The 21,185-nt window shown below is 46.6% G+C and overlaps 1 protein-coding gene across 1 annotated transcript; it reads left to right on the top strand.

Annotated features, from left to right (window-relative positions):
* Positions 1–12,410: 12,410 nt before the first annotated feature.
* actb2 (actin, beta 2) lies at positions 12,411–16,371 on the top strand. The gene is made up of 6 exons (XM_037475422.2): positions 12,411–12,539; positions 13,795–13,924; positions 14,146–14,385; positions 14,744–15,182; positions 15,288–15,469; positions 15,576–16,371. Exons 2-6 carry the CDS (start codon positions 13,802–13,804, stop codon positions 15,717–15,719), a joined length of 1,128 nt encoding a protein of 375 aa, XP_037331319.1. The 5' UTR covers positions 12,411–12,539; positions 13,795–13,801; the 3' UTR covers positions 15,720–16,371.
* The last annotated feature ends 4,814 nt before the right edge of the window (positions 16,372–21,185 follow it).

Genomic DNA, 21,185 nt, shown 5'->3' on the forward strand with positions numbered 1-21,185 from the left:
AATAAACATTCCATAGTATTTGTTTGTTTCTGCATAGGGTATTATATACCACATACACTGTGTATTCATTTTTTGTACAAATTACACACATCTATGATTATATTTAGCTCACACATCATGGCTGCACTGTTATTTCGCGCAGATATTTGCTTTGAGATGAGGAGCTATTAAACTCAGCATGTTGGAGTACTCAGTACTCTGTCTCTGGTGTGTACTGTGTGTTGTGTACTTCTGTTTCACTCACGGAGTCTAAAAGAGCTCTGTTACTCCACCCACTGGTAACAGCAGCAAACTACACCAGTTGCACCATCCGCCTACTCATTGAACAATGTCATTGTTACACACACACACACACACACAGCTACATAGGGAGCATTACACGTGTCCACAACGGATGGTTTCTCTCTCTCACACACATACACACACACACACACACAGGGTACATTTATTTGAGCTGGCAGGTGTTACCGGTCATTGCAACCACTTTCCTGTTGTGTCCCCGGGTTCCCCCTCTCTCTCCCTCTCTCTCTCCCCATCTCTCTCTCCCCCTATCTCTCTCTCTCTCCCCCTTTTCCCTTCTCTGCGTGTTGCTCGATCCCTTCGTCTCTCCTCAGGGTTTCATCTCTCTTTATCTCTCTTCATGGGCAGTTAGGAGGTTCAGATGCTAATGATGTGCCCCCTTGCAACAAAGGGTTAGAGGCCCCCTAACGGAGCCTCTTTGGACACACACACACACACACACACAGACACACACGTCCTCTAGCACTAACACCAGCTGTTCTCTGTTGGCCTCTTATTACAGAGACCCCCTGAAAGATTTAGCTATGTTTCTGTTCATTTTAAGGTACACACACATATACACACATACCAGAATGAACTGACACACACTCAGTTTGATCAATTCAAATGTATTTTGTCATTTCTAAGAAATTAATGTTAAATGTCACTCATTTGTATTTTAATGTATTTGTTTTGGAATCGTCTTCATTGGTTTCAGTCTCCTGCTGTGAATAATTGATGATTGGGAACTGATAATGGAAGGCAGCATGTGTGTGACAGTGTGACAGACACATACCATCTGCTGACACACACACAGGCCCACACCATGATATTACCCAGTCAACACACACACACACACACACACACACACACACAGTGGGATGATTAACATCTGGTGCAGATTACCTTCTTAAACACAGTCACCAGTCGCCTTTGATGGCTGGACCAGTGGTTACACTGGTTTGATGCAGACAGATGCAGTATATCTATCTCATGTGTGTTTAATACAGCATTCATTAGCTCATTAATCCTGAATGAGTCATTTACATCAAAACGAGTTTAGAACAACTTCTCATTAATGAAACTTTTCTCCCAAGTGAACCATGAATTACTGCACTGGCTCGAATGGAGAGACATCTTCCATCAGAACCCCATCAGACCTCGATCGAAAGCAGAATTACACCAGCTTCCTGTTGAGACAGAATGAAAGAGGACTCATCGGGTTTCCCGTCATTTGCCCAAAGAAATAGAAACCCTTGTGAGTTGGTTGAGTCCTCGCAGTGCAGACACATTCTAATGGTTCATAAATTATTACTATATATATAACCCTTGCAGCCAAAGAGATAGTGATGAATTGTTACACAGAGCTGCTCAAGTAGCAGAGAGATGTCCAATGAGAAACTTAACAATATCACTCCACATTACGTTAAACAACATGACGGTCACTATAATGTACATCGACTGGAACAGATGATTCATGTTAAATGTGATTGAAGCTCAACATGTTCCATTTCCTCCCCAGAACAGCGTTGTCTCCTCTCTACAGACACGAGCAAATACCTCACACAAAGAAAATGTCAGTGGGACTAACCGAGTTATCTGGGTGTTACCGTGGAAACCGGAATACAACAAGACAGAAAATGGCCTGCTGCTCACTGTGTCTCTCAGGTTGTCTTCTCTCCTTTATGTAACAGCTTGCGAGTATGTTCCTGGTTATCAGCTTACAATCAGATGAGCCAAGAAAGGTGAAGCTGCCCCTCGCTCCCCTTTCCTCTGTCCCCTGCTGGCCTGTAATCTTCACGCAAAGCCAACAGGGGCGTCAAAACAGCGCCATGGAAAGAGAGGGCGAGTCGGCCAAAGTTTGCCAGAGGTGAGGAGAGAAAAACTGGAAGGGTGGAATGAAAAGAAAGGGAGGAGGAGAATTAAAAGAACGGTTATTCGAGACCCAGTTTTATAGAACGAGGGATTTACCGGCGGGCTGTGAGCACGAGTCTCCTTATAAGGCAATCCAGTCCAGGTGATTACCTGCAGCCCTCAGCCAATCACAGAGCAGCGCGTTATCTACCTGCAAACACCTAATCCCTCTCTCTTCTACCCTCTAGTCAAGACATACTTGGATAACTACCAAGCACACACACACACACACGCACACACACCCCTTAACATGATCCTATATGTGTGTCCTCTATAGGAAATAGCTGCAGCTGAAGGTTTTATAAAGAGCTTTAACAGCTGCTTACACGGAATGTCGTCCCAGCACATCAGCACACACACACCATGCAAGTTGTTGGTCGTGGGTCTACTCATTTGTGCATAGTTACAGCACAGGGATAACGCACTGCCTCTTGACCTACAATTTTGGAGTTTGACTGAATGCCACTGCTTGCGGGATCCCACATCATTAGCTGTAACACACACACACACACACAGACACACACAAACATTGTGTCCTTGGGTCCAGTCCTTATTTATTTTCATTCCTCTTATCCTTCCCTGGTGAAAGGTACCTTGAGCCAGCCCTTTAGAGCAAACGTTCCCACTATAAGGCGCAGACAGAAAGTCAAGGTGAACAGGAGGGAAAGAGGAGTGCAGCTATCGGCCTCACACAGAGGGAGAGGAGGAGGTCTGGGGAGTGGGAGTGACACATTGAAGCCAAACAAGCTTGTTAACCTTCACACACAGGGTGGAGTTAATTACCATGCATGAGAAACGTACTAATGTCTAGCTAAGATGATAAGGAAAGAGTGAAGGACTATATGAATAAAGCGAGACATGAGAGGCGACTTCACTCTTGAGGAGGATCATCGGACATTACATCGCCTCACCCACTTTCCTCCACTGTGTGTGTGTGTGTGTGTGTGTGCTCAGCTGGTGGAGGAGGGAGGCTGGGGATAGAGGGCTCTGGGTTGTTTCTGGGGGGGATTGGTGGTGGTGGTGTTGCCAGAGTCACAGAAGGAGCATGAATGAATCCACCTGACACCCCTGTCTGTCTTCCTCCATCGCTGCTCTTTCTGCTGCTCAGCTGCACCTCATTATTCTGTCTTTATGTTGCCAGATTCTCCTCCCTTCCCTCTTTTTCTCCCCCTGACTCTAAAAGCTGTGGGTGGGGGTGGAGGTGTGGTGTTGGGAATGCGGTCAACGGAGGTCACGCACAGATAAAAAAAACGCCAGGAATGACGGATGCCCGAATTAGGATCTGTGCAGTGATTTCCTGTGTGGTGGGGCACATTCCTCAGATGACACAAGCACCAAGAGCAGCAGCAGGGTGAGAGATAGTTCTATTCCCTGTGTTTTCTATCCATCTATCTAACTCATTATTCTGATATTTACTGACATAAATCTATTGATGGCCACCTCTTTGTCCCATATTTCCACACCTTTCAGATGAATTGTCATTAGATGTCTTTGTACATTTGGTACAAACATTAGAGCTCCCTTCAGGATGAATTGTAATAACTTCAGTCAGTAACTTCCTAGTCAGCATCCCCATCCGGTTCAACAAGTTTGTTAACAAATACAACTGGCACCATCAATGAGACTCCCATCAACCTCATCTGCGCTTTGCGCTTAGCTTGCAAGTGTGGCAAGGTGATATAAGATGGTGAGCCTGCCAGCAGTGTGATGTCTTAAGAAAATACCCAGCTGTGAAACTGAGTGCAACCACACATATTATAGAGGGTTTGATTGACACTAAAGCAGAAACTTGCTCATGTCATTGGTCCATTTTGCTGATGTCAATCAAACGTTGTGCGTTTCCCCCAAATGACCTGTCCTCCACGGCAACAAGCACCGAGACACGAGGGCGACGTGGAAGGCACGGCTTCACTGTTCCCTGTACCGATGCCACTGTGTGAGCCCTGCCAACTGTTCACCTTATATGGTGCGTGGCCTTGACTGAATTTAGAGGAAGTCACAGAAAGTGACAACGTCGTGGTTTCCTCAGACAGCCGGCGGCTGTAGGAGGCAGCACAGAGCAGCCATCTCTTCTTTCATTGCGCTTACATGAACACACACATGGTTTTATTTCATGCCTGGTCCCACGCAGCGCTGTGTAGCAAGTGGGGGATTTTATTTTGTTGTTTCTAATCCTCATGTAAAATTGGCAAATTTGGGCTCACCCACCTTTGTACGCTTTTGACTAACATGCACACACACACACACACACACACACAGAGACACACACTTCTCCTTCTGTCTGAGAAGGAAATTGGAACGTCCTCCTCTGCAGTTTCCAGTTACTGAAACCTAACTGAAAGAGAAGTGAAATCTCTCGAATTGTGAATTCCCCCGTGATCACACACACACACACACAACCAAAAGAACGCACATGCACACAAGAGAGACATTGTTCATCTCTGAGTCGTTAATATACACGTGGAGTTACTGTTGGTGCTCACAAATAGGAATCTAATGAGACAAACACACACAAATCTACACACAAAGAGACACACATATCATTTCACAGTCCTCAGAGGACGAAGCTGCTTTCCTTGAGACCATGTCCCATGTGACCGGTCTTACATTCCTCAGCTTGTTGTCGTGTGACAAACCTAAAGATTTCCTTTTATGGACGTCAATGTTAAAGGAGGTGTGGGGGGGGGTTACATACAAAAGCATGTAAACAAACACACACACAAAACAAACAATGCCCATAAATATATACACACACACACACACACACACTCCTGCCAACTGAAACACAAACAAACCTGCAAAGAGAGAGGAGCGGTTGTGAAATGAGGCTGGCAGCAGCAACGTCGTCTTCACTCAGACTGCTGCACGGCGCATCGCTCGCATACCAATGCTGTGCCCGGCATGAATGACCTGCTGTTTCTTAAAGCCATGCCAAGGCCGCCATGTCAAATGTGTCAGAAATACACATCAGTGACGTAAGAAAGGCATTGCTCTCAGGCCTCGGATGATGCTGCTCAGTTTGTTAGGGTATGATCTCCATGTATTCTACTCCTTTAACTTCAAGAAGCACTTCAGACAATTTTTTTTTTTAGATTTGTGGATTTGCTACTTAAGTATAGATAGCTCAACATTTCAGGAAAGACACTGCTGCTCTTTTTTTGCTGCCGTTAGAAGAGGAGATTGACCCCGATGATCTCCTCCACCTCTCACTCCGCTTATTCCTGGTGGCAGCAGACGAATCGAGTTCACTCATCCTTCTCCATACCCGTCCTTCAGCTGTCCTGAAGGATCACGAGGTGTTTCCAGGCCAGGTGGGCGATGCAACCTCTGCATTGTTTCCACCGTGGTCTCCTCACAGCCGGATGGTCTTGATCACCAACCTTTAAAATGGTTCTCGGAAAGAACTCATAAAATACACAGCATTACTGTTTAAAAAACGCCCGGATAAAGCCCAGCTTTATGTCTCAAACCAACACATTACGTCATAACTGACACTCGGCTGCACAACATCATGCAATGGTGCTGCATAGCTCTGAGTGGACTTCACCCGCTGGGCTGTAAAGCAAAGCCAGTACGCTGCACTAAGCTAAAAGAGCGCTGCCATGAGTGATTAAGAGGCCTCTAGTCACACACTTATAAGCCCAGCATGTAATACCAATGAGCTTGACACACCTTTTGGGTTTTTCTTTGGAATGCGCTAATGAGGAGAGGATGTAAAAAGAGGGCAAAGCAGAGGAATAGAGATGATGATGGGTGAGGATTGTAGTGAGAGAAAGCCATAATGTAATGGAGTAGACTGAAAAGAAACTGTGGAGAGGGGTCGCAGAGAAAGGTGTGGCAGTTTCTTCTGAAATCTCTACAGGCAGCACATTTCTTCTGCTTGCTGGTCTCCGTGAGCCGGCTCTCCGCTTCCTCTTTACCCCACTTCCTGTCTCTGCTGCTGGGCCCATGCCCTTATATGGCAACCACCGGCAGCCAATCGGGGCGGAGCAGGCAGCTCATTCAAACAGCGAGTGTGTGAGAGAGAAGTAGGGGGAGAGACAGCGAGGGGGGGGGAACTGCAAACAAAAATGAAACAATGCACCGTGCAAAACAATGAACCGCAGTAAATTACTGCACAGTTGTAGGTGGTTTTATATGGGGGAGGGGATTCATCACTAAAGCCACTGCTAAAATTCCTCTTTGCACTTTCACCAGTGGTCCACACTGTGGTCGGTGGTTATCGAGAGAGGAAGAGGATGACACAGCGATGTGAAGCAGGCGCTACCGGCTTACGTAAGGAAACGTCCAACCGGACCCCGGTCCAGAATGTAAGGGCGTGTGGAGGTGGACGACCTCTCCTCACTGCGACGGGGCCACCGCTGAGGAGGCAGCAAAGGGACGAGACCAGGAAGTAAAAGCAGGGGCCAATCAGGAGGCTGGAAAGTCCCGATAGGAGTCAATCAGAAGGCTGGTGTCTCGTGAAACGAGCCAATCAGAGAGGAGAAGCGCTCCCACCAGACAGACAGATGGCGGAGGGTAGATAAGCCTCCCTGGGTTCACCACCATACAAGTGGTGCATAAAGAGTGTGTCCTTGTTGTTGTGTGGGTATGCGTCAGTAGGAGATCGAATTAGAAAGAGGTTAATAAGTCTTAAATGGGCTGTAAAGTTATAGGTTCTCTCACAATACAAAATAAACATGTGGTTTATTTTGCTTGTGTGCACATTGTTTTGTATGTGAGACTGTGATCAAGTATATATTTGTGTCTTTGCGTCCATTAAACACAGCCGGATATCTTAACACGTTGCTGTGGCTTCGCTCTGTGACAGTTTTCCATTAATGGTGAAGGCGACGGAGGCTGTCATCAGTCCCTGGTTTGCACGACACCTGAATACAAAAAACACACAACCTTAAAAGGCACCTCAGCCACTACTGTGGGCCAATAGGAGCACAGAATACCAGGAGGAAGTGAGGTGGGTGCACAGGAAAGGGAAGAGAAAAAGAGAGGACAGAGGGCCTTGTGTGGGGTACAGAAATGAAAAATGCTTCATTTGTCTGACAAGTAGTTTAATATCTGGATGATTCACTTTAAGCTCTTGATCATACTAATCTATAACAATCTATTCCTGATCGATTATTGGGGTGTAATGACAATTAGTGCTTAGCCCGTGCCAGGACACCCCTTTTTGTTTAAGAGCTCCATGCCTCTAGCTGGAGTGAGACCAACATGAGGTTTTGTCAGTTCAACTACTTGAAGCACCATTTTAAAAAATATAGAGAATTCCAAGACTTTGGCCTTGTGTACATTTTGATGAATGACCTAAGCCATGATAGGGTGTGTCCAATTAAATGTGTGTGTGTGTGTGTGTGTGTGAGGGAGAGAAGTGGGGGTTGGAGTTAAGAATCCATTTGGGCCCTAAATGGGAAGCTAATCCAATCGGGGCACGAACAGGCCAGCTGGCAGGCACAACACACGCACACAGACACACACACACAGCTGGTAACTGACTTGGGCCTCGGACCGTCAGACCGTCACCACGGTGACCCCCGGATCAATGACGCTGCACACCCCCACCATTGGCTGTATCAAGGTAGAGGGGGCTGGAGGGAGGAAGGCGGAGTGAGGCAGGAAGGGGTGAGGGGTGAACAGGGCTTCCCTCTCCCAAAACTCTGACCAGTCACAGATGTCAAACAATAGGCCACTTTTCAACAGTCTGCAAAGACGAGAAAGAGAGGGTGTGAGGAAAGGGGAGGGCATGAAAGAGGGGGGTTGGAAGAAGGAAGAATGAAAGAAAGAAAGAAAGAAAGGAGGGTACATTCGTGCTGCAAAACTTTGCGGCACTGCATCAACAGCAAAACAAAAGTTTTTCCATTTTGGTGCCAAAAGTTCAATGAAAAGATTGATACCACTCTCATAATTGTCTGTTTAATACAAAGTGTAGAAAATACCCACGGCCCATTATTGTTTTCAGGCTTATCAATATGTAACATGTTAACAGGCCGGAAAGCCAATTGTGTGACCGTGGTCAACCACAGAGCCTAGCTAGCTGTTCCCTTTGTGCTATGCTAATCAAAGCTAAGCTAAACTTCGATCTAATGGAGGGATGTGATAGGTGTGGTATCAATTACGCCATCTGAATTTCCTCGACAGTGAATCCATGTATAACTGTTTCTTTTAAGGAGCTAGTCCGTCAGCTTTCAGCTTGACCTCATGGCACTCCCATTTTACTATTACAAACACACAAACACACACACACACATCCAAAGATCCCTTAGGTGACAAGCGATGTGCATTTCCAACATGACTATTTGCCTATCTTCCTCTTCTCTCTCTGGATCTATGTCAGGTCCATTCTGGCGGCTTTATCTCTCGCTCTCATCTCCCTCTTTTCATGTCCACATTTCCAGCTTCAGCTTTCGCCCTCACGCAAGGCTAATCGCGACTGATGTTTTTCTGTACTGAGCTAGCGGCAGCCCGACTCAGGACGGCAGATGTTTAAATCTGTCAATGTGTGTGTGTGGATGAGAGATAGATATCTCCACTCCCCTATGGCCGTCTTCACCCATTAGCAACAGACCTTTTGTGGTTCCTCTCCCCTCCCCCACGGACACACATCCACACACACAAGCCAAAAGTGCCCTTCTTTTTTAGCCCTTGCCTGCCCAGAGGACTGAACGCAAGAATCAAACTTTGCTCACGATAAGAGCAACGGGAGGAAGTGGAGGAGGAGACGAGAGGGGTGATGTCAGTAAATTAGTCAATGATGGCCTTTTCGGGTTGAGAGCAAAGAAAAACTTGGTGCATCTTCACTTACTGGAGGAACAGGAAGCCGTGGTGGGAGGGGTTAAGTGGAAGCAGGGAGTGGCAGCGCTGCAGCACAGACGCTTTCTTCTTCACTGGTTACCATATTTGAACAGAAAGACCTGCGCTAATGACGTCACACGTCGGTGTCACGGCGGCTTCAATTCACTGGTAAACACCGAGATTACACAGGAACATGTGTGTGCTAAAATAACAGTGCTTAGCAAGGTCTGTGTGTGTGTGTGTCTCCTATAGTTGCGAGGTCATGCTGGTTAGAAGTCAGCAAAAGACTGGGTTGTGACTCACTTCCATCATAAATCCATATAAAGCATAACGCTGAGCTTGCACTATGATCAAAGAGAGCATTTGTGTTTATGATTAGCAGTTGTTACCTTTGAACAACACACCCAACAACACTTATATAAATACACGTGTTAGAACACACAGAAGGTAACTAATTAACTTATTACATGGCAGCAGAGAGTCACTGTGGTTCCCCCGGTGTGAACTAAATCAAGGGTGTTAAACCCATAACAACATAATAAGGGATCGTCAAAGGCTGCCAATTGACAGATTTAAACAAGTCATTTATTGGAATAGTTTGTCTTTTTGTCATTCTGGCCTGTAGTTTGATGAGAAGATGGATGCACTCTCATGGCATTAACTGGCAGTTTTTTTCTGTGATATTGTTGGTCACCTTATCATGAGAGGTAACAACAAGTGCTGAAAGGCACACGTGCAAAACAATGCAACTGACTAAAAGTAAAGTTGTTCCTGCCAACTACGGCGCCAACGTTTGATTCCGCTGGCGGCCGTCCGATCAACATGATTTTGTGCAGCAACATAGAGACAAGGTGTTTTGCGTTGAAATGACAGTCATTTTCTGGAGCTCCCTAACTCTCCCTGACTCCTAATGACGGGGTTTGAGTCCGAAGCGTCCACTTGTTGCTCTTTTTAAAGTGTCACTTAGTTTGATGAGTAGTCTGTTTACACACACTACACACAATATCTTGAGTGCCTGTGAGTAAACTTCTGTGTGGCCCGAAGATCCAAAGAAAAATGTCATGATGGCTCGATTAGATTCATGGGCTTGGCAGAAAAGGTACCGATGCAGAGAGCCTGTATTCCATCGGGTGTAAACACACACACACACACGCACACTTTGACACATGAGAGGAGTCTTCAAGGGACGGTATTCCAAGCCCTCGGATATAATAAACTCTCACTGAAGAGTGTTGACAAGGAACACTTAAGCAGTAAGCTGAACTCACACGTTCACTGCATATGCAGCTTCCTGGTTACCTCAGTTGACTGACAGCTGATTTAACTATGTGATGCAAAAGCTAATAACAATGCAAAGGTAAAGCAGAACACGACATGTGATTCATTGTTTTTCACCTGAATCAACGTAGGTGGGTCAGATCTGACTCATGCATGCATGTGCAGACATAAAGACACACACACACACACTGTCATCTTGAAAAACCCAGAGGCACTCCCTGTAAACCAGATTAGATATTCTCCTCTCAGTCCCTGTTTGTGGTAAAAGCTTCAATGCAGTGAAACCTCCCTCAGCACAGAATTGGAACAGGCTCACATGGGTCCGACAGAGATGAACCAGGTTGGAGAGTTGACCCTGGACGATGCGATTCAAGGCCTGTTAATCAATAAGTGGGCCTCGTAGAACTTTGACCACCTTAAAGGGTCTTGCTCCAATCTGTAAACACTCAAGACCGGATGAGTTGACAGGTCGATCTCTGAGTGTTTTTATTACATGATTATCACCACTAAATGAGTGTCAAATCATTGGAGCAGGGCAGGTAAAAGCCCTCTAACACGTCAGAATCTGCAGGGCTACAGCGGAAGTTACACAAGACGTCTTCATCTTTCCGCATGTTGAAAGTGTTGTGTCACATCGCGCATTAAAGGGCTCATCTGATCCATGTGAGGGCGACAATGATGTCCATTTAAACCTGAGTTAACAGAATGCACAGGGACAGCAACGCGGGGACAGGAAGGGGAAGTGTCAAAGGAGGAAGAGAAGAAGTTGCTGCATGTCTCAGTGGATTCACTTACAGCTTTTAAATGGCACTGAAACCATGCTCTTCTGACGTGTGCGCTCGTGGTTTAGTGGTTGAGTGCAGAATGAATAAAGGTGTGTGCCAGATGTTTAATATTAAGGAGAAGATGGTTGAAGATAGTTGGGAGGAGGACACGGGAGAGAGGGAGTGGGGAAAGAAAAATATGGGGGAGCAGAGGAAGTGAAAAAAGAAAATCAAATAAGTCAAGGGCTTGTGCTTAAAAGTGTGGCGTCAAATTGTATGACAAGACTAATGGTTTGATGTTGTGAGCCTGGCAGTGAATCATGAATGGAAATTTTACGAGTCTTCAGGCCTACGGCTAGCCTTAGAAAAAACAAAAAATATCTGAGATTGTGTCACATGGGCACATTAGTCACGATCTGAACAAGGCAGAGGCCTCCATTTTTTCAGAAATAAGGAGGACCAGGAAGTGGACATGGGACCAGGGTGTGTATGTGTGTGATAGAGGTGAATACGAGCAGGTTAAAATGCCCAATATACTATATATTATATTATAACTACACACATGCATCTCCTCAAGCAGAGTTAAAATCTGAGAATGCTAACCAATGCCACCCTCTCCAGAAACAACACACCTTTGTCAAACTGCTGAATGAGGCAAGCTGCCACCCAGCAGACCATTTAGGAAGAGCCCGAGACAACGGAGCCTCAGAGCACAAGCACTCGGTCCAGAAAATGAACATTAGCCACAACAAAAGGCTCGGCCTGCATGAGCGACCATTCCCCACAGCTTGGGAAGGATCAGCTCCTACACCGTTATTGTGTGTGTGTGTGTGTGAGACATGTGTCATGTGTTTGACTTGGTGATGGAGCTGCTACAACTACTATTGAGCTTACAGCTTTTTTTTCATAGGGGACAGTAATGTCAGCATGGCACACACATAGCTCTCTATAATTTCACAGACTATTAAATGTTGTCATGGGGAAATAAGCAAGAATGAGGGCAGCATTTGGGTAAAAGGTCTCAGGCCTCTGCAGCCTTCACAAGGAGGAGTCATTTGGGCTGAGCGCTAACAGTTAATCATATAATAAAGCTATGGGGCCAACAGCTAACGGCGGGTGCCGCCACGACATAGTTGCGATATAACTTCATACATGTAATTGAGACTGTATATAAAACTGTTTATCAAGAGATTAGTTTTACTGGGCCCCACAGCTTCAATCCCCATTTTATTTTTTCCAATCCTTCGCTATTATTGCCTCCCCTCTCTTGCTCCCTCTCTCTCTCAGTGCACCACAGTGTGGACGCGACGTGCCCTAGTGCATGACGTCGGACCAATCAGAGGGCACAATTCCGAAAGTTTACCTTTTATGGCTCGAGCCGGGCCACTGACGCAGTATAAAGCTCGTGCGCCCGCACCCAGACGACTCACTCTGAGCGCCGTCACACGCAGCTTGTGCGGGATATCATTTGCCTGAAACCGGTTTCCTTAAAGCGAAAAGCCCCCCCCCACCAAGAAGGTAAGAATACAAAACTATTAAATATGATTCAAGAATTATATTTGGAATAAACAATTACCTGGATTGCTTTAATTTTTAAATGCAATTGTAGACTTTATGTATTTAAATAGACAAGATGACTCAGACCACGAGGTTCTTTGTTCAGTCAGCTATCAATGCATTGGTTTTAGAAAATTAACTAACGACACCAGTTTCTGCATTTGGTCGTGTTAAAGTACGCACTGGTACTAGAGACCGCTTAACTTTGGCAAAGCGACTCACCGGTGCCTTTTGGATATAACCGGCAAAATGCAGACTTAGTTTTATAATACTACGACTACTTTTTTTCTAACTATTTCTGCGCTGGTGTGTAATTTCCCAGCAGGATACTTCGAACAAGGTTTTTGACGTGAGGTCTTCTTGATTCAGCCTGCTCCCTTTGTGCGCCCGATGCGGCGGGGTGTGACCTACTTTAGCATATTAGCTTAGCCACATCATGCTAACGCCGCCCTTCAAACTTGCCACAAGATCGCTTTCACTCGAACAATTTTTATTTCGTAGTAACTTGCGACCACTTCCTGGGCGTGATAAATGTAACTTATTTCCCTGGCTGTGAAGGACAATACGGCCTCCAAAAAAACAAAGTAATTGATTTGTAAACCCTTTATACGAATCTCCATTCAAAGATTTCGGGTGTTGCCAACTTGCACTTGAAAAAATGGCGAATGCCTGGTCATCTACCCTTTGCTAAAGGCGTGGCTTTCTGGAAATGGAGCTTCAGTCACGGACTTCGACCATTAATGTTAATCATGCGACCAATTATCAGCTTCATTGTTACTGATGGCAGTTACTACTGGCAGTTTTGAAGCCGCCGAGTGTGACGCAGTGATATTGGAGCGAGGCATTCCGTTGGCTATTAGAATAGTTACAATTGAGCAACAACGGAAAGGCCAACCGGAGGAAGTCAACGGTAGTGAACCGCAGGGAGTGGTCGAATGATCTTTTCTTTTCTGTGCCGTCGCTCTGGCAACGTGCCATGGCGCCGGTATCTGCAAAGCGGCTCAAAACCCAACCATGTCCTTATATGGTAACAGAACGCAGCGCCACTTCCTTTTGTCTGGCTTGGTTGGAATGTGGCGCACGAGCTCCACCCAGCGGCTAATCTGGCGAACTGCGGCAAAGTTGTGAACAGGAAGTTCGTCTTAAGAGTGGAGGCGGATGTGAGACTTGTCTTTTAACGGCCCCACCCTCACCGCTACTTTTTCTTTTTCAACAGTTCAGCCATGGAAGATGAAATCGCCGCACTGGTTGTTGACAACGGATCCGGTATGTGCAAAGCCGGATTCGCCGGAGACGACGCCCCTCGTGCTGTCTTTCCCTCCATCGTCGGTCGCCCCAGGCATCAGGTGAGTCCTCAATAAATGCCTAATTTTTTAATTGCTTGCTAATTAATGCAGAGCTGAAAGAAAATGTAAGCAACTATAATTTAGAAGTTTCCTAAAATTTTATGGTCACTTAGCTAGGGAATCTTCATCCATCAATAGTGCAGTGCCATGTGTAACTAATTTGAGCACAATACATCACTGCTGCATCATGCACTTTTAACACGCTCCGATCTCTTGTTCAGGGAGTGATGGTGGGTATGGGCCAGAAGGACAGCTACGTTGGTGATGAAGCCCAGAGCAAGAGAGGTATCCTGACTCTGAAGTACCCCATTGAGCACGGTATTGTGACCAACTGGGATGACATGGAGAAGATCTGGCATCACACCTTCTACAACGAGCTGAGAGTTGCACCTGAGGAGCACCCTGTCCTGCTGACAGAGGCCCCCCTGAACCCCAAAGCCAACAGGGAGAAGATGACCCAGGTACACAACCTTATTTGTAGGCACATGTAGCCTCATTTCCTCCTTGGTTTCCCTCTCCATTCTCACCTGCTCCTTCCTCCCCCTCTCCTCCAGGACCTCTCTCCTATACGATGATCTATCATCAACAGGTCTCCCTTGACTGTGTGCCTTTTCTGCACTTGTGTCTGTTTAGCTGAATAGATCAGCACCAGTAGACTCTGACATGCACAAGTGTGAAGGAATGTTTACTTTCTGCACTTGTTTCTCTACTAACGTAAATATTAGCCTCACACTAATGCATGTAGTGAGTGCAGTGGCCACACAACATACTTGAGCTGTGATTTGTAAATGCTAAAAGCAATTTACTTGTCCTTTCCAGATCATGTTCGAGACCTTCAACACCCCCGCCATGTACGTTGCCATCCAGGCTGTGCTGTCCCTGTACGCCTCTGGTCGTACCACCGGTATCGTCATGGACTCCGGTGATGGTGTGACCCACACAGTGCCCATCTATGAGGGCTATGCTCTGCCCCACGCCATCCTGCGTCTGGACTTGGCTGGCCGTGACCTCACAGACTACCTCATGAAGATTCTGACTGAGCGTGGCTACTCCTTCACCACCACAGCTGAGAGGGAAATTGTGCGTGACATCAAGGAGAAGCTGTGCTACGTCGCCCTGGACTTCGAGCAGGAGATGGGCACCGCTGCCTCCTCCTCCTCCCTGGAGAAGAGCTACGAGCTGCCTGACGGACAGGTCATCACCATCGGCAATGAGAGATTCCGTTGCCCAGAGGCCCTCTTCCAGCCTTCCTTCCTTGGTAAGTTTCCCTACTTGAGCATAACGTTAACTTGATGCTGTAAATATGATCACCTCTTGGTTACCCTGCACTACCACATGCTTACAAGTATGACTCTTCCCTCAGGTATGGAGTCCTGCGGAATCCACGAGACCACCTACAACAGCATCATGAAGTGCGACGTGGACATCCGTAAGGACCTGTACGCCAACACCGTGCTGTCTGGAGGTACCACCATGTACCCCGGCATCGCCGACAGGATGCAGAAGGAGATCACCGCCCTGGCCCCATCCACCATGAAGATCAAGGTGAGCTGAATTGTGGCGGAGCCGGCAGTTGGTAGTCTTGTTGCTGCTCGTGTTGTCGGCTGATGCAGACGAGTGAATGCTAACCCGTTTCCCTGTCTCCCTGCAGATCATTGCCCCACCAGAGCGTAAATACTCTGTCTGGATTGGAGGCTCCATCCTGGCCTCTCTGTCCACCTTCCAGCAGATGTGGATCAGCAAGCAGGAGTACGATGAGTCCGGCCCCTCCATCGTCCACCGCAAATGCTTCTAAACAGACTGTTCCTCCTCCCCCCTCCCCGACCAAACGCCCGACAACTTCAGCTCTGTGCAAAACAACCACACCACACATTTCTCATACACACTCAGGCGCAGAGCCTAGACGACCAACTCATTGGCATGGCTTCAGTTATTTTTGGCGCTTGACTCAGGATTTTAAACTGGAACGATGAAGGAGACCGTAATGTTTTTGGCTAGGTTAAAAAAGCCCCCCAGGGTTCTGCAGTTGCATCTGGGGACTTCAAAAAAATGTACATTTTGTTTTTCTTTTGAGTCATTCCAAATGTTTGTTAACTGCATTGTTCAGACACATGATTCCAAATGTTAACTGCATTGTTCAGACACGTATTCGCCTCTGTGAAGGCTGCCCAGTGGTTGGCGCATACTTAAACATGGTTGTAGTATCGCTTGTATGTAAATTATGTCTGGGTTTTTTGTACTTTCAGCCTTAAAAATATCTTGGTCCTGTTAATTTTTTTTTTTTTGTTATGCAAAACCCAATCGTGACCTCTTCTTCCCCCTGTTGGAGGTTTCATCCCCGGGGTGGTGGGGTTAGGGGTCTCGAAGTGATGGGGTGCCAGACCGGTGGGGCCAACCTGTACACTGACTAAACGATCCCAATAAAGTGCACATGTGTTCCGACATGACTTCTGACTCTTGTCGTCCATTAAAGCTTCAAGTGTTCCCTTTCAGATGCTTGTATGGAATGGGAAAATGTGTTTTTGGCACATACTGAACTTTTTTTAGCATATGAAGTTAAGTTTTCAGAGCAATAGTGTGAAATCCCCCTTGGCTAGTAAATGGTTTAGCATGCACAGGATGACTGACTACCAGTTTTAGAGCGTTTTGACTAGGACCCTGTGATCATCCAGTTTGAGTTGATTTTCCCCAGAACTTTCATTAAAATGTGAACGAGGGCCGAGAACTGCAAATCAGTCTCCTTGTTCTATGCTTGCAACTAAACTATTTTAAAAATTCCAATTCCTGGTTGATCAAAGAACTGCATTCAAATGTGTAGCAAAAACCAAACTGAAGTACTAAGTGACCAGGACAACTAGAATCCTTCATGATTATCACGATTCCAGCTAATTCAAGCCTCTTCACCTTCTGTCTAGTCATAGTGCAGCACACACCTGATTCACGGTGGTACAAATGTTGCATCTCATTCAGTCCTGTCTGAACATGACTCTTATCTAATGATTAAGAGGACACACCCAACTAGATCACACGTGAAAATAAGCAGTTGTGACCATCTTTGTCCTTTATCTAGTCATCGTGGGATTCTGAGACTGAGGATGAGGGACTGCAGATGTTAGCTTAGTAGAAAATGAATACACTCCGAGGAGACATTGAGATGCAATGATCACCCTGCAACGCAGCTCTACTTTGATCTGCCAGTCTCTTGAACCACCTGCAATTGTGGATTCAGAGCACTTACACCAGTCGGCCAGCAGATGGCGATGAAGCTCCGTTTTTACTTGTATCCCAAAAATGCTGTTTCTCTGCACCAGCCTGAAGACAGCACCTCAGCTCATATCAGAGTTTATGCATTGTGCTACAATTGAGCCAGTGTAACTAAATTGTTTAAATTGTATAATCCGGCTGTTTTTACCATAAAGATGTGCAGGTTACAGAGAAGAACGGAGGATAAGATGGATCGGTTTGTTTTAGAAATGTGCTCCAACTCACCGCAGCCCCCCCACCTCCCTCTTGTATATTTTTAGTGCTGCACAGAACTTGGCATGCGCGTGCCACTGCGGCCCATACATCAGTTTGCCATGCTCAGAGACAGAGAGGGCTCGCTGTGCTCCTCCGTTGACCACAGCAGGGTCGCAGTTCCCTCGTTTCTCCTGCAGAGGGGGCCGCTGCGCCGCATCAGCCCGATTGGCCTAGAAACTGGGTGAGAAGCAACTAGAAGGCTACTACTGCTGACAGAAGCAGGCCAGCAGGGAATAATTGATCATATTGAAATACAGTAGTTTCTGTGTTTTTTTTGTATGCCTCGGAGTGATGTGCCCCCCCCCCCTCTGCAGAGCTATCCAACTGTTTTAGTTTTGTTTGATTTGACGACAGCTGATCTATATATGGTTTTTTTTCCTGTCAGTGACTGACACATGGTTTTTAGGGTTGTTTGTTTTTTCATATAACAAACATAAACATCCTTTAATTATTCTGAAAAGGAATAAAATATTTGTCAGGGCAGATCTGTTATCAGATGTTAAAAGAGCTGAAAGAGAGAAAATTGGTTGAAATGAGGGGTGTAGAGCCCTGCAGGCATCAGTGGCCCTGGCATCACTGCTGCACATTTACTCAGCACTAGATGTGCCATGTTGCATCAATGTTTCCTTACGGTTGTAGCCGGTGATGGGTGGGTATTTTTCTTCTTGACAAAATCCCCCACGATTTCTCAGAGCTGTGAGCGCACAAGTCAGGCATCAAAAATACACACCCGGTGCAGCGCAGCCTGCATGCAGTTGATCCCCACACCCCACACATACACACACGCACCTCCCTACCCTCGCTGCCCTCCCCCCCAGCTCTGGTTGAAGCAGCAGTGGCAGATGGGAATCCCTTTGCTTTGATTCCCATGTGTGTCCTTGTCTCTGTATCGTTTCCCAGAAAATAGTGTGTTTATCTGGATTTAGACTGCAGTCTTAACGATTTGTTTGTACAGCTAAATATAGTTGATTTTTTTGTGCAGATAGTTGATTTATAACTTCAGGTCATAAGCCTGGTTGGATGTGGTAGAAATGTAGGCCTGCTTATCTACTCTGTGTGTCCTGCTGAGTTAATAAAGTGACACATGTGTCACGTCTGGGAAGTGCATGATCACATGCAATGCATCTCACAGTGCATTGCACCTCACAGTGCATTGCACACAGAAACCTCCAGTCACATTAAAATCAGGCATCATCCGAATCGCAATCCGTGGTGAAACATTTGTGAGCCTGCAGATTTTCTTTGATGGCTCATGCGTGTTCAGTTCAGTAACTGCTAGAGAGGTTAGCATTCTGCTGTTTGTCCCCCAGCGGAGAACTGCCGCCCCCCTCATCCTGTAGTCCACCATAAAACCCTGCAGGGCCCGCTGTCTGATGATTGGCAGGTATCCCATGAGAGATGTATGTGTGTGTGTTTTCTTTAAGTGGGGGTTGGTGTGTGTGTGTAAGCGTGTGCTGATGTCAAGGAATATTGTATGAAATATGTTTTACTTGGAAATGCCCCCCCTCCAACCCCGTGGTATTGTTGAAGGCTGGATGCTTATGCAGCAGCATTCTGTATTTATTTATTTATGTATTGCCGTTCCAGAGAGGACTGACCCCCCCCCACCTCCTCCTCCTGAAATAATCAATGCTGTCTGTGTGCTCTGGTCCCCTGTGGATTAATGCAGCCACACGCCTGTAGAAAATCAGATGGTCTGCTCCCCCAAATAAAACGATTTACCTTATCCTGCAACTAATGGGATATTATTACCCAAACTCTGATATTGGGTCATGGATGCTGATGTGACAGATAGTGCTCACATACAGTAGTCTAGGATAACACATGTTCTCATTCTGTAAAGCCTTGTTTTCCCAATAAAACAGAATACAGTTAGTGGGGTGAAAAATGGTGTTGACTCAGCAGCGTTTCCGGCTATACAGCACAGTTTTCAGTACTTTTCCATTGCTGCCACAACAACTTGAAACTGCACCATGCCCAAAGAGCAGTTGCTGTATAAACGGTAAGACATGATCTACCAAATTATCCTATCTGGTGCTGCAGTATAACGCATCGCTGGGATGAGCCTAACCTAGAAAGGCATTAAATGAGTACACACCACACTTTGTCTTACTCTTCCTGGATTGCAATAATACATGTGAATATGTATTTTTGGGGGTTATTGTGATGGGTTTTCATTTACGGACGGGAACACCCCGCAAAAACATTAATTCAATTAAGATTATACATTTAAATTGGAGTCGAATACAGTTCAATTACAACCGTGTGAAAACTTGCTGGATGTATAGAAGAATGAGCCGAACCCACCTCGAGATGGAGATAACGAGGCAAAACAACCCGGGAGAGGCCGGGCTAAACAATAGGGTCCTAATCTAGAGGCATTGTCTGAATACCCAATCGGAGAGATTTTGGTAAACAAAGGGTGGCTCGGTCCCCCTCGGACGGCTCGGGACGGGACGTCGCTTCTGATCTCCGCCCGGTTCATGGTCGAGTGAGGGGCGGGGGGCGGACACCTTCGGGGCCGACGCCGAGCGGCCTCTTGGGGCTCGGTGATTCGGCTAGTAAGAAAGAATCTAACGTGGTGTTACCGCGTTATCGGGGCCGCGATACGGCGGGAGAACATTCCTCCTCCGGCCGCCGCTAAGTACGCGTCCGTCCGCGGGTCTTCTGCGTCGGGAGGCGCCTCCGCTGCGCTCCGTCGTCACCCTCCAGCGTCTGACGTAGCTCCGCCCCTCCAACCCAAGGTTCGCCTTGAAACCGTCGCATATTAAAGGAGGAGGGGCCGGACCAGTGCATGGGAAGGGGCGACGTGGGCATCTTGAAACCGTCTAGTTAAATTATACACAAGGAGACGCTCGGCGTTGTTACTCCGGCAGACTGCTATGCGCGCTTTGCATAGATAGACCTGCTGAAAGCCCGGGCTTTATTCCGTGGTGAGAAATGGTAAATAAAGGGTCCAAGAGTGCGATAACCGTGATAAACGTTCCCGGCTGATGTGAAACAGATCCGGGGGGCTTTTCACCTGTCACAGGTGCCCTTGCAATGACCACCAGTCAGCATTTGATTTAGAGGCGAGACGTTAAGGAACCCATCTTGTTGGTTAGGTTATCCATTTGCGGACTATGCGAACAATAATCTGCAAATATGTACGGTGTAGACTTCCCGAGTAAACAACGCTCACAATTAAGATCGCCTTTAAATATGAGTGGCTTTTAAGGAATGGGGTGAGATAATTATCTCATGTGCTGGCGCTTTCTTTTGGAGGAGAGCAAAGGTGAAATGGGATGGTAATAAAGTGAATGCGGTGGTGCAGTTTCCGAGTGAGTTGAAGTAAACTGCCTCTCACACTACATTCAAAACGATTACAATACGTTTTGGGTAACAATGTACCAGGGCTTTCAGATTCCCAATCTTCTAGCGTCTATTATAATTAGCATGAAAATGTGTTGGGGGGGGTGAACTTGCCCCCACCTCTAAAAAGAAAAACAGAAACCCACTGCTTGTTCTGATCAGTCGGTCTTGAAGGAGAGGGGACCTTGAAACGGCTCAACCTCCTCGCTCCATAATTGCTTTTATACTACTGGACAGCGGCCAGGGTGTTTTTTTTCTCTCTTTTTTTACCCTGGAGATTTGATTGACACCTCGGACAGCCAATCAGACGAGAGCTTCACCAAACGCACGGGGCTGCCCCGCGGTTGGATGGTGGCGAGGGAGATGGGCGGGGCTTGCAAAAACAATGCTG

The sequence above is a fragment of the Pungitius pungitius genome, chromosome 12 (genome assembly GCF_949316345.1).
Source record: "Pungitius pungitius chromosome 12, fPunPun2.1, whole genome shotgun sequence".
NCBI lineage: Eukaryota > Metazoa > Chordata > Actinopteri > Perciformes > Gasterosteidae > Pungitius > Pungitius pungitius.